General features: G+C 39.1%; 1 protein-coding gene across 1 annotated transcript; it reads right to left on the bottom strand.

The window, feature by feature from the left end:
* Window positions 1-495: 495 nt before the first annotated feature.
* On the bottom strand, window positions 496-6,035 carry LOC147847870 (protein OS-9 homolog). The gene is made up of 8 exons (XM_087338775.1): window positions 5,866-6,035; window positions 4,950-5,029; window positions 2,246-2,449; window positions 2,093-2,161; window positions 1,569-1,684; window positions 1,302-1,368; window positions 1,115-1,224; window positions 496-1,007 (listed from the first exon to the last, which is right to left on the bottom strand). The coding sequence occupies exons 1-8, from the start codon at window positions 5,945-5,947 to the stop codon at window positions 857-859; spliced, it is 879 nt and encodes a 292-aa protein (XP_087194901.1). The 5' UTR covers window positions 5,948-6,035; the 3' UTR covers window positions 496-856.
* Between the last annotated feature and the right edge of the window lie 7,141 nt (window positions 6,036-13,176).

Here is a 13,176-nt window from a genome sequence, read left to right as displayed (position 1 = left end):
CAGAAAGATATCTTTCATAATCGATCAACCAACCAAAAAGTGCAAGATTTGCTAAATTGGTTTTTCTAATAAGCTATTTGCAAAGGTTGTGGTCAAGTGCATGCAGTCATAGAATGCCCAACAAAAAAAAAGACATGAACCTACTATACATGAACCTACTATTCAAGATACCATTAAAAGTTGACATCCAAGTCACTAAAGCATACGGACTAGTTCAAAACTTTGAATTATGCAAGCAAAGGATGCAAACCAATATAAAACTTCAATGCAAGCAAAAAGGATCACATAAGAGTAAGCCAAACCCTATACATGAAGACAGCTCCAAGATCAACCCATCACTTGAGTTCAAGTCATTAATTGTCTCTCATATTTTACTTTGTATGTTTCTAAATTCTTTCTGCTCATTCTCTACTAAAATAATGGCAACAGACAAGCAGCTGAAACAAACATTGGCAACAAACGAACTTCAACAATTTGCAAAACTTGGAAGCAGGATAATAATTGTGTGATATAAGAATTTGAACACATGTAATACAATCACAAAGTCAGTTTACATCTGAGGATAGTTTGAGATTCTGACACCATTTGACATTGACATTTTCATCTTTTGCAATATCCCCATGTTATAGAAGTAAGACATGCTTCTCAGAATGGAAACTGAGAAATATGGCACAAGCCGTCAATCTAAACCCTAAATTTTCTAGTATGCACAATTATGGTTTTACAAGAGTGTTGAAAAGTTGCAAAACCATGTATACAAAAGTATTTAGGGGAGCGAATAAAGTTCTAAACTGTTACCAAAAAAAAATGGAGAAAGGATATTGCTCATTTGTGAAGTTTCATGAAATTAACAAGGTTATTCCTCGTCGAAATCCTGTGATGGAGGGAGCACCCCACTTATTACAATGCCATCTTCCTCAACTTTATCAACCACCTCTGGTTCTGATGGCATCGGCATCTCTTGGCAGTTGATTACAAGGGACTGTGGCCTTTCCTCTTGAAATAGCCTGAATTATGTAATAACCCAAAAGCACTGGTATCAATCATTGTCTGCAAGAAACATTTAAAACACTAATCCAAGGGATAAAAATCCTTGGGGGTCAAATGATCTTACGGATGCTTGCAAAGAATCGGAGCATGGAAAATCAAAGTGTATTTGCATGTTGAAGCTTCAGTGATAGAAGCTATCATATTTTTGCCAGTATCAGCACATACGAACCTCACCTACATATTCAACTATACAACTTTAAGTTTTTAGTTCATTACGGTTTTGAACAATAAGAATGAGCATTTGCACTTACCTCTGTTTGTCTTGGCTCATTTGTAAGATCGCACAAGGTTCCATTGGTATATATATGAGAATGGTAGCTGAAAAACCACACCCACATCAGACAAAAAAACTGAACATTTTTGAAGGTTTTTAGTGACAAGGTAGAATACGAAGCAAAATATATCTTAGATGAACAGCAACTAATGACTATGGAAAATCTGATCTATACGATGGTATCTTCATATTTATGATTATTGTAAATATACATAGCTCACTGCAAAATTGCTTCCCCTCTTACCGTTGAGCTGCACTTTTTGAGCGATGATCCTTTTGTAAAGAAACATCAGTCACATCCTGGTGCACATTAGAAGTTGCCTCAGCATCATATGCACCAAGTACAAACTGTTGAATAACCTGCATCAATTATTGTGGTTACATAAATTGACACAAATATAAATAACATCATGATTCAATAAAATCCAGAGATAACGATTCTTTGTGATTAAATTCTTGAGATTACAAATGACAATATCGCTCAGATATACAACCTTTAAAGTTTTGATTTGTCCAAAAACTTAAACAGCATGTCTAATAAAAGAACCAATACTTTTGCTTCTATTAACAAAGATTTCCTTTCATATGACCCACCACGCAACTACAAAGTTTGCCAATGAGGAAAATATACAATATCAAAAAAATTCGATCAGGGCTTGAAATTTCAATCATCAAAAGCATCTAAAGGAAGTCAAGAAAAATGCAAAATAGAGACTCCCACAACCTACAAACAAAGAATCTCGCTTATTTTGTCCATAATTTACCAACCTTATCCTTGGTATGGAGTTGTTTTACCAATCCATGATAGCAAAATTCATATGTCCACCAACCTTCATGCTGTGAGAAGAACGTTTTACATCAAGTCTATATCAAGTTTCAATAGAGCTAACATTGATAAAGCTAGCCAAAAAACCAATTCACCCTTAAAAAACATTGATCCTTGAGGATTGCAAGTAAATCATCAGGACTTTTTGATATTCCTCTCTCTGATGTCAAACTGGCATTGCTACTATTTCTCTCTGAAGATTCAGTTTTTGATTTCTGTTCTGCAGCTGACTTAGGCAACGTGCACATAAATTTCCGCTTTTCTCCATCAGTCATAACAATTGTTTCCAGATCTGGATCCTGTTAAAATTTAAAGTTTTCTCAAAGATTGATCTCCAGAGTAACTATTCAATATACAATGAAAATGAGGGCAGCACAAAAATTTGTTTTACATTAATAGCAAAATTTTACTAAGGTCAATATGAAGAGGTTAACATTGGCCTACCTCATTGAAGGATCAAATGAGAATAATTGCTAAGATGGAAGATAGTTGTCGACCAAATGATTCATTTATCATTTCATGTTGGCCCAACTCCCTAAAGGTCTAAGTGAAAAAATTGCTAAGGTGGAAGATACTTTAGAGTGGTTTGAATATTCTCTTAATAAAAGCTGAAGTATTCCCTTTCACCAGCAGCATTTGTTGGCTGGAACAAATCTTATGAATTTCAAATCAGTGATTCAAACACCTATTTGAAGACTTCATGCAGATTTTATAGGAGAGCTAATGGCATTAGAGTCCCCAACAGGAATTAATATTTTACATCAGCAGCCTAGCCCCCTACTTCAATAAAGAATGATGTTATCATATTATCACATTATCATAACTAGAGAGCTTCTGCTATGCATTCATTAAACTCTGGTTCCACTAAAGAATGTGAAAATTTGAATCATTGTAGGGACACCAGATTTTCCAATTATTGGATCATCCATTATCTTTGCTTCACCTATATCAAACCTTGCTAGAACCTATGATGTTACCATCAGAAGTTAAATTTCTGAAATTCCAAAAGGTTTCCAGGATTAGAAAGAAAAACAAAGCAAAGGTACTCATGATTGGCACTAGGGTTATCAAAATAGCAGGCAGAACCTGGAGATAATCATTGTTGGTATGCTGAGATGTAAGAATGGTTCCAATCACATGGCTAAAGATAAAGTCATTACCCCAGATCCAATATAGGTCGGATTTCCACATTAAGACATTACTAAAGTGAGAAAAATAATAGAGTGATCTAAATTGATATGTTAAATCTGATAATGAAAGCATCCATGACCCCCACACACCTCTACTATTGGTAATAAAATGGCCCATTGTAAGGCCCTAAATTTTTCACTCATCACAAGATGCATTTATCATGAGGATGTCTAATATGGATACACCTCTCTCTTGCACTCTATAGGATGATAGGAAAGCTAAAGCCCTCTTGACAGCAGTTAGAGGTTGACACTGGCATCTATGTATAATAAACTATGGAATAATGGATCTGCCAATTGTGCTATTGTTTGCCATTGTATTGGTTTGGGCAAGGCTTTGGCCCACTCTGCAGCGTGATGGAGTACAAAGAACAATGGTTGGCACTGTGATTGCTAGACATAGAGAGAAATTATTCAAGGACAACAATGCACCTGCAAAAGATTATCAGCAAAGAGCCATTGCATCCTCACTAAGCTCCAATACTCCCCAAAAGGGTTACAGAAGACTGGGCAGTAGCAGTTTTTCATGGTCATTGGCCACATCTATCTGGACCACAGCCCCATCATGCATGATTTCAGTAAACCCAGGCTATTATTATCCAACACTGAAGGTGCTTCACCTTGCTTGGAAGAAATCTTAATTTAAACTCAAGATGTTAAAGTGCTTACCTAATGAGAATATCTAGCACTGTAGGAATATCACCAATTTAGTTATATTAATTTTGGTTTGCTGAGATAAAAAATGAAACAACCTTTTAAGATCTATTGTTTGGTCTCCTAGGCCTTTTTTTTATTCTTAAACGATGTTAATGTGTATTTCTTCTTTTCTTTCTGCATTAGACTTTTTTCAGAATTGTGACTTGTTATGACCTATCTTGTCACAAAATCCAACAACTTCTTCTTCCTTTTCATTTTCTTCTACAATTTCTCTTCAAAGTTTGAGCCCTAAAAGTTCTGCTGCTTTTACCATTCGAACCACCCTCCCAAAATCATAAGCAAATACAGAATCATGCCCTAGGCATAATTTTCATAACTCAATAAATTTAAAGAGGACAAATGGATATTATGCACTCAAATTTTATTTTCCCAACGATGGCGACTAGGGAATCCCAAATCTCCAGGATTTCACAGGAGGGTCTTAAACACTGGATTTGGTAAAAGTTTAACAACATTTGCTCACAAGTGACACACATGCATTCAGCAATTGCTTTCACATAGGTTTATAATCTTCTTTGTTGCGTTACATGGCATGTGCATAATCTTCAAAATTTTGTTTGCCAAACAATTGGCAAGAAGCAAAAACGTGCATCTATAATAAGAGTAAATGTTCTCATATATCTCAAAGATGCTGAAAATAATGAGTTAAGTGGGATTGGAGAAAGGCAAGGAAACTCCTCATTTTCTGTAATGAAATTATTTCTTAAAGAAAAAAATATGATAAAGCATGTAGAGAGGATTTAAATGTAGCATTTTCCATGGTTTAAAGCAGTGCTTTCTATTGATTAATTTGACAAATCAATCTTTCATTAGCTCAGTATTTCTAAACCATGGTCAAAGACTGAGCATATATTTGCAGAAATATTTAATAACCAAAAAGTAAAATGCATACCCTTTGGTAACCAGAGTCTGAATTGTGAAGATTTATCTGATATCTTGGATCTTGAAGGCTTTGAACAAAACCCACAATCGCTACATTCACAATTGAAAACAAAACTCTCTCTCTCTCTCTCTCTCTCTCTCTCTCTCTCTCTCTCTCTCTCTCTCTCTCTATATATATATATATATATTGTATATATGTATGTATGTATGTATGTATGTATGTATGTATGTATGTATGTATGTATGTATGTATGTATGTATGTATATGTATATGTATATGTATATGTATATGTCTATGTCTATGTCTATGTCTATGTCTATGTCTATGTCTATGTCTATGTCTATGTCTATGTCTATGTCTATGTCTATGTCTATGTCTATGTCTATACATGTGGGCACATATCAAGGTCAGAATGGGATCAGGTGTTTCATGTCTTCCAAAGATTCCCAGATGGAACAAAACAATTGATTAACGAGCCAAATAGTGCTAACAACAAAAGCAGCAGAAGCCGAACAGCAAGCCAGCAGGGAATATAATATATATATATACACACACACACACCGTCATCAACAGATTCACGCCATGATGAATAATGACCATTATCATCTGGCACCAAAGCTGGTTTGCTCACTTCAGAGACCCTCCATCTTGGAATCAGTATATGTTGGAGAATTTCGGAAGGTAGAAGCTTCAGTCTATCTAAGTTCAGAATCTTTCGTGCCACATGTTTAATTGCATTTATTTATTTATTGTAGTTTTCTCTTCAATTTTATGTATCAGAAAACGTAGGAATGGTTTTTGACGCTTCTTGCAGAGCATCTGAGGAGGGGAAAAATAAATAAATTAACAAAATAGGCTAAACTTAATTGGTGGGTATTTCCAACCCAAACATCACAAGAGCGTAGAAGATCGAGGGAATTATTACCTGAGTTGGAGGGGATGATGTTCGATGATCCCTGCTCGATCAGCGACAGGAAAGAGGCAAAGAAGAAGAATAGAGCAACCATGTTCACTGTCTCCGTGTCTCTACGTCTGCGTTGATGATTCAAATCAAGTTTTCGTCCATGGCCGTCTCTCTCTCTCTCTCTCTCTCTCTCTCTCTCTCTCTCTCCTTCTCAGATGTAATCTCTTCTTTGATTTTACATGCCCATTTTGGCCTCTTAAAAGATGTTACTACACATACATGCATATATATGTATCTACCTTCGGTCCATTAATCCATGGTTTAACGGTTTATTGGTTCCAAAAGATGGTCTAGTTTTGTTTAAATTTTTAATAAACGGTTTAGTTTCGGTTTAGTTCTAAAACTCAGGTTTATGAGTTTATAGGTTTCAAGGTTTATTGATTTTCATTTAATTGTTGTTTTTCACCTTAATAGTTTATTAATTTAATGTTTTAATTAATGGTTTTTTATTGGTTTAATTCATTTAACTTAAATGTCTATTTAATTTAATGGTTTAATTAAAGTTTCTTTTATAGATTTAATCAATTTAACTTAAATGTTTATTTAATTGTGCGATTAGGGTGGATCTCCGATTGGGCTTGGACTCGCGTATCAACACTACTCAACTACGTGAAGGATGGCTAGATGAATAATTGAGACCCCTTGAACATACCGCCCAACCACCCTCTATCCAACCTCAAAACCCTCGCTCTGAGTCATGGGCATCTACTCCATCCGTCAAGAAGACTTAGAAGCCCACGACTCACAGGGCCTTCTCTACCCGTCGAGAAGGCCCTCACCTCAATCCAGCAAGGTAGTGTGTTGTGGTTCTGATCACGGAACCCCTCAACACATTAGATGTGTTACAAGGGGAGGGCGAGTTCCTATTATTAGGAGTAGGTAGTGTGCCTCATGCACGCTGCTGGCACACCCATCCACCCTTGAGAAGATTGTGTTAATGTAGCAAGCAGCATGTGTATGTATATATTTATGTATGGCATATTGGTATGTATGGCATGCATGCATGCATGTATGTATGACGTGTATATATGTATGTATGTATGTCAATCTCAAATCTTTCTGTTCTAGTTGGATGCAAGATATGGAAAAATGGTTTGGTAGATTGGATGCAACACATTTACTTCAAGATGCATCACTAGATTCCTCTATAAATGAGGCATTTTTGCTATGCCAATGTACCATGACATGGGGCAAATGTGGAGGCTCACACTTCACACGTTATACTACACATGTTGCACCTAATTTCGGAGACACCGACAACACTAGGACGGCGATAAACAAGATTCGAAGGCTCTGACAAGGAGATCGTCCCATGTCAGCTTACGCATTTGATTTCTGTCTCTTGGCATGCGATATCCCTTGGGATGAAGCGGCCTTAATGAATCAATTCCATCAATGTTTGCGTAATGATGTCAAAGATCTTTTTCTTACTTTCCATGAAGATCTGAAGTCTCTTACAAAGGCCATTAGTTGAGCTGTGCAATGTGATAATCGCCTATTTGAGCGACGTTCTGAGCGCCAACAAATGTTATGTCGCCAACTGAAATAGACATACGCTTCTGTAGTGACAACGCCTCCACAAGTTTCTAGACCCATTACAAGGGATGGCCCAACTTCAATGGAAATAGAGTCAACACAATGTCAAGGGCCTTTATCAGGTATTGAAAAGTAATGATGTCGAGTGCACCGCCTATGCCTATATTGTGGCAGTCCAGGACATATAGCCGTGAATTGTCCCCATAAACCTAGACATCAAGTATACCAAGTAAGTGCACATGACAACCCTACTTCGAGTTCCATTATTACTTCTAATAACACAAGTAAGCCTAATAGTCCATGCCATGAGAATAGATTCGATGTCTTGAGCCAATTAGAGGATGTGTTAAACGAGTAAGTCCGGCCAAAATAGGAGCCATTTGGTTGGACCATCCTAGATTGTAGAGTTAGTTCCAAGTCGTGGTTCCATTTCATCAAATCAAGTTAGTAGATTTTTTTCTCCACAAGTGGAGCTTACCACATCTACATGTCATCGAGTTCTAGCCTCTGCCCTCCTAGATTCTGGAGCCAACTCTTGTTTCATGGATCGTGAGTTTGCATTGTCACAAAACATCCTCTTGAATAAGCTTCCAAACTTAGTAGCCATAGGAGTCATTGATGTCCGACCCATAGCATCATTGAACTCCATTACCCAAAGATTGATTGGATGAAAAGAACAATTGAGGAGACCTAGGAATCTCCGACATTAGATACTGGATCCCATAAGTTATCGACCATATCTCTACGTCGGTTACGTGAGGAAAGGGGAAACGAGGACATGTTCGTATTCGCAATAGTAGCAACTCCATCATCCACCTTACATGAAGCACACATTAAACTACCAAAGAAATACAAAAGAGTTCTCAGACATCTTTGATAAGGTGAAGGCCAATACATTGCCAGAGCATTGGCCATACGACTAACCTATTGACTTACAACCAGGGAAAGAACATCCATGGGGGCCGATTTATAATATCTCCCCTATAGAGCTAGAGACTTTGCAGGAATATATCGACGAGAATCTAGCAAACGGATTCATTTGGTATTTTAGATCCCGTGCGGGTGCACCTATCTTCTTCGTTAAGAAAAAGAATGGGTCTCTTCGGTTGGTTGTGGATTATTGAAGGTTAAACAAACTGACTATCCGTAATAGATATGCTCTAGCATTAGTCCCGAATCTTTTGGAACGTCTCAATGGAGCAAAATATTTCACAAAGTTGGACCTTCACTATTATGGGCATGACCATATAATATCCCGTGCTGAGAATTGACCATAGTATTCTATACACATGGATAAGTGTGAGGGTGAAACGAGAGTGTAAAGAAGGGGAGGATTACTTTTAATCCTCGGGATTGAGATCCAAGTTATCCACGTGTATAGAATACTATAGTAAATTCTCACCACGGGATATTATATGTGTGAATGTAAACGTGTGGAAGAGTTAGACAAAACCGGCTCAGCCGGATTGCAACAGAGAATAAGATGAAGGTTTAATGGAGAAGCTTAATACACAAAGAGTATACGCGTGAGAGAGAGAGAGAGCAGAACATAAACTCAATTCAAAATATCACTCTGAAAACTCTGTACATACAACGTGCTAAACAACACTATTTATACAAGTCCATAAAGGACTGACAAAAGTACTGACAGGTACTTCAATATTCATACATGCGACTGACACTAACTATGAGACAATGATTACCTAGTAGTCTAGGCTACTACTAGGCTTCCGGTTCCCGCTCGAATCCAACTCTCCGATCCGTCTCCCCGATCCGGCCGATTGTTTCCGGATATCGATCCGGCTCAGGCTTCTTCAGCCGATCCGGATCCGGTTGAGCTTGCTAGCTCAACACTCCCCCTCAAGCTAAACTTAAGGTCAGATCGTGGTGTTAGTGTTCGTGGCAGCCGATTCTTCTACACGGCTCCTTTTGGCGTTGCTCCGCCTTGCTTGTACTCCTCGTCCAGTCTGGTCCTGTTTGTTGCGGCCCTTCTGGTTCTGCGCACCTCGACCTCCTCGGTCGGCTTGTTTGCTCAACATGCCCATTTCAGCTCCCTCGCTGTTGCAACTCCGACACTTGTCGACCCATTGGTTCCTTCGTGTTGGCGTTGACTTCCGTTGTGTCCGTGTCCATTTGGCCTTTAGTTGATCCGGCTTCTCCGAATCTTGAACTAAATCGGTAGATGAATAGATAGATCTAGATAGAGAGGAGAGAGAGAAAGAAGGGTGCTGATCCACCCGACAACCCTTGAGCGAAGGGATCGAGATGAACTCGAGCCTCGATCGGCGTCCCATACCACCGCCTTGGCATCGAGTCGTACCTAGTGCTAGCGCGCTCACTACAAGAGTTGAACCACTCACGAACAATGTCTCAACGTAGTCAATAGATGATGAAATGAGGGTAGTTAGGCCTCTTATTTATAGTGATACCCAAGGCCCCCAGCCATGTTCACACTTGGCCTAATGGGTTGTCTCAATCCCGAGGATTAAAAGTAATCCTCCCCTTCTTTACACTCTTGTTTAACCCTCACACTTATCCATGTGTATAGAATACTACGGTAAATTCTGACCACGGTGTCGTGCCCTTCGGCTCCGGATCGTTGCGTGAGTCGGGTGGGAACCGCCGAGGTTTTGGACTAGGAGGAAGAGGAATACAACTTAAGGCTAGTTATGAATAATAGGAAGAGAAGTAAGATAGTAACCTCGTGAATCCCACGAGTTTAGTGTAATTAAAAACAATATTTAGATTATTAGAGCAATTAGATGGCAAAATTCGTGAATCCCACGAATCTATTAGATTGATCAATTCTTCTATATTAATCAACAACCATATACATATTTTTCTCCTCCTTATATAAAGATGGAAGAGGCTAAGCATGGCTTCATGCTTTTTCACCTAAAGTGCCCATGCACACTAAATGTGCATGTGATGTTTTGTCATTTCCTAAATATAGGGCTCGTGCACGCTAGATGTGCATGAGTCACTTTTAATGTCACGTGTAAATAAAATATTCACACTCTAAAGAATACATGATTTTTACCTTTTAATAAAGGTATGTGTAAATAAAGGTCTTATACGTATTAAATCTATATTTATAACACTAAAGATAAGTTATTACAATGGTAAAGTTGGGGTTTATCTACGTGGAGGTGCATGGTTCGAATCTTGCCCTATGCACGTGATAAATTTTTTTGATATATTATTTATTTATTTATATGTATCTAAATTCGGATATATTATTTTATGGTTTTCACGTAGTGTGTGGAATACACTACGACAACGGGATATTATATGGTCATGCCTATAACATACTCCCCCTCTTTAAAATATTGCACTCTTGCAATGGAAAACTAGGGAAGTTAGTTCTGAGAGTATTTTCGCGTTCCCATGTGGCATCTTTTATTGATTTATCCATCCATTTTATTTTAAATTCTCGGATTTCTTTAGTACGTAATTTTTTTGTTTTAACATTGAGAATTCTTTCCGGTACATGTGGTTTAGAAGATAACTCTTCAGAAGTAACCAAAGTTTCAGTTGTAACTGTATTGTCGCCAGAACCTAGAAGTTCTTTTAGACGACTCACATGAAAGACTGGATGAATTCCAAAACCATCGGGAAGAGCGAGATGATAGGCGGTACACGTAAAAATACCTTCTGTCCAAGGTTAAAGACACGAGGTTGCCTATGATGATCAACATAAAAACATGCTTTATCTTGAGCTATTTTTATATTATCTCGTGCAATATGCAATGTATCTTGCATAACCCGAAGAAAGTTTTGTGTACTTCGCAACTCATCATGATCTATATTAACATCAATCGGGGCTCGTGGCTGAAAACCATACATCAACATAAAAGGACTATATCCCGTCGATGTATGCTTGGAGCTGTTATAAGCAAACTCCAAATGTGGGAGATAACGTTCCCATTTTGTTGGTTTTGCACCAACATGTGCTCGAAGAATGTCCTCAATAATTTGATTTACTCGTTCTGTCTGTCCATCGGACTGAGGATGATTCGTGGTGTTAACCGGCCAGCAAGGGAAGTCCAGAATGGGAACCGAGGGGATAATTAATAACCGGGAGCTGATTATATATTTATATAGAATTATTATGATTTGAGAAGCGAACGGATGGACACGGAATTGGTATGCCGATTTGGATCCGGATCAGTTCGTAGCCGGTTGCCGGTTGGCATCGGTTTGTACCTAAAGCCGGAGACCTATAAAAGGGCCAGGCTAGATTGTAATCATCAACGGATAATTAATAGAGTGCTATTGTTCTGTATTTTAATCATTGTTAATTACCCTTCTGTGCTAAGTTTAATTTATCCTACGCGTGTACTGTGACTAATGATCTTGCCGCTTAGTAACCAATTAGGGTTCCATTAATCGTCTATCTAACTCTATCTCACCGCAACACCCCTTGGTGAAATGTCTCAAAGGGACACCCTGTGTTAGGCCATTGTTCGGCCCTAGCGATAACACAATTTTTTGGCGACCATGATGGTATAATAGAGGAAGACCATCTGCAGGAACTGGTGCACGCCGAGCAGCAGAGCCAGGAGACGCCAAGGCCGGTTGAGCCGGAAAAGGAGGAAGAGACGGTAAGACCAGTCGAATCGGAAATGGATACAAAGCCAGTCAGACCGACAGAGCCGCAGGCAATGAACGTCAACCAGCAACAGTCACAGCCGGAGCCAGAGCGGCAAGAAGAGCAGCCACAGCCACAAGAACAACAACAATAGTAGACTACAGAATAGCTTCCCGAAGAACCATTGGAACCCTTAGATCAGAGCATTCTTGACATTTTGGAGGATGAATGAAGGGCGGATCGTGGGATTCGACGTACAAGGCATTGTCCCACAGGCGTGGCATGTGTTAGCTGGCCGGCAAGGGAAGTCTAGAATGGGAACCGAGGGGCTCATTAATAATCGGGAGCTGATTATATATTTATATAGAATTATTATGATTTGAGAAGCGAACGGACAAACACAGAATCGGTATGCCAATCCGAATCCGGATCGGTTCATAGCCGGTTGTTGGTTGGCACCGGTTTGTACCTAAAGCCAAAGACCTATAAAAGGGCCCAACTAGATTGTAATCATCAGTAGATAATTAATAGAGTGTTGTTGTTCTGTATTTTAATCATTGTTAATTACCATTCTGTGCTAACTGTAATATATCCTACGCATGTACTGTGACTAATGATCCTGCCGCTTAGTAACCAATTAGGGTTCCATTAATCGTCGGTCTAACTCTATCTCACTGCAACACCCCTTTGGTGAAGTGTCTCAGAGGGACACCCTGTGTTAGGCCATTGGCCGGCCCTAGTGATAACACAGTTTTTGGCGACCACGACTCCTGCACAAACGCAATGAACATCGGCGGGCATGGATGACTATGCCAACAAACAACCCGGTTACGGAGCGAGCAAGAAGACTTGCCGAACAATTGTGAAAGCAAGAGGCTTTCCAACAGGCGGTAGAAGAGATCCATGTAGATCGCTCATTTTCCAAAGTAATCCGGCGAGTGGCCGCAGAGTCACGCCGCAGGCAGCAAAATTCCCAACCGAACGAAGGAAGCAGCTTGAGCAGTCTCCGGGACGCGGAATACATTTTGCAGGCACTAGTGACAGGGGGAGGCAATTCGGAACCATTCTCGGCCTTTGAATCAGACTCGAACGATGAATGCAGCGCCCATTCAAATTACCGTAGCAGCCACGATACCCTAGACGGA

This window comes from Azolla caroliniana, unplaced genomic scaffold (genome assembly GCF_043228905.1).
Source record: "Azolla caroliniana isolate FFs.n. ecotype wild unplaced genomic scaffold, voAzoCaro1.0.p SCAF_612, whole genome shotgun sequence".
NCBI classification, from domain to species: Eukaryota; Viridiplantae; Streptophyta; class Polypodiopsida; order Salviniales; family Salviniaceae; genus Azolla; species Azolla caroliniana.
The sequence above is the reverse complement of the archived record's forward strand: the minus strand, read 5'-3'. Positions and strand labels throughout refer to the sequence as shown.

Bases quoted from the DNA above. Each gene is read 5' to 3' on its own strand.
- LOC147847870 (XM_087338775.1), bottom strand. From the start codon at position 5,947: ATGGTTGCTCTATTCTTCTTCTTTGCCTCTTTCCTGTCGCTGATCGAG. The intron at 1,369-1,568 runs GTAAGAGGGGAA...GTGGTTTTTCAG, and splicing joins TCAAAAAGTGCAGCTCAACG to CTACCATTCTCATATATATA. The intron at 1,008-1,114 runs GTAAGATCATTT...TACATAATTCAG, and splicing joins CCGATTCTTTGCAAGCATCC to GCTATTTCAAGAGGAAAGGC.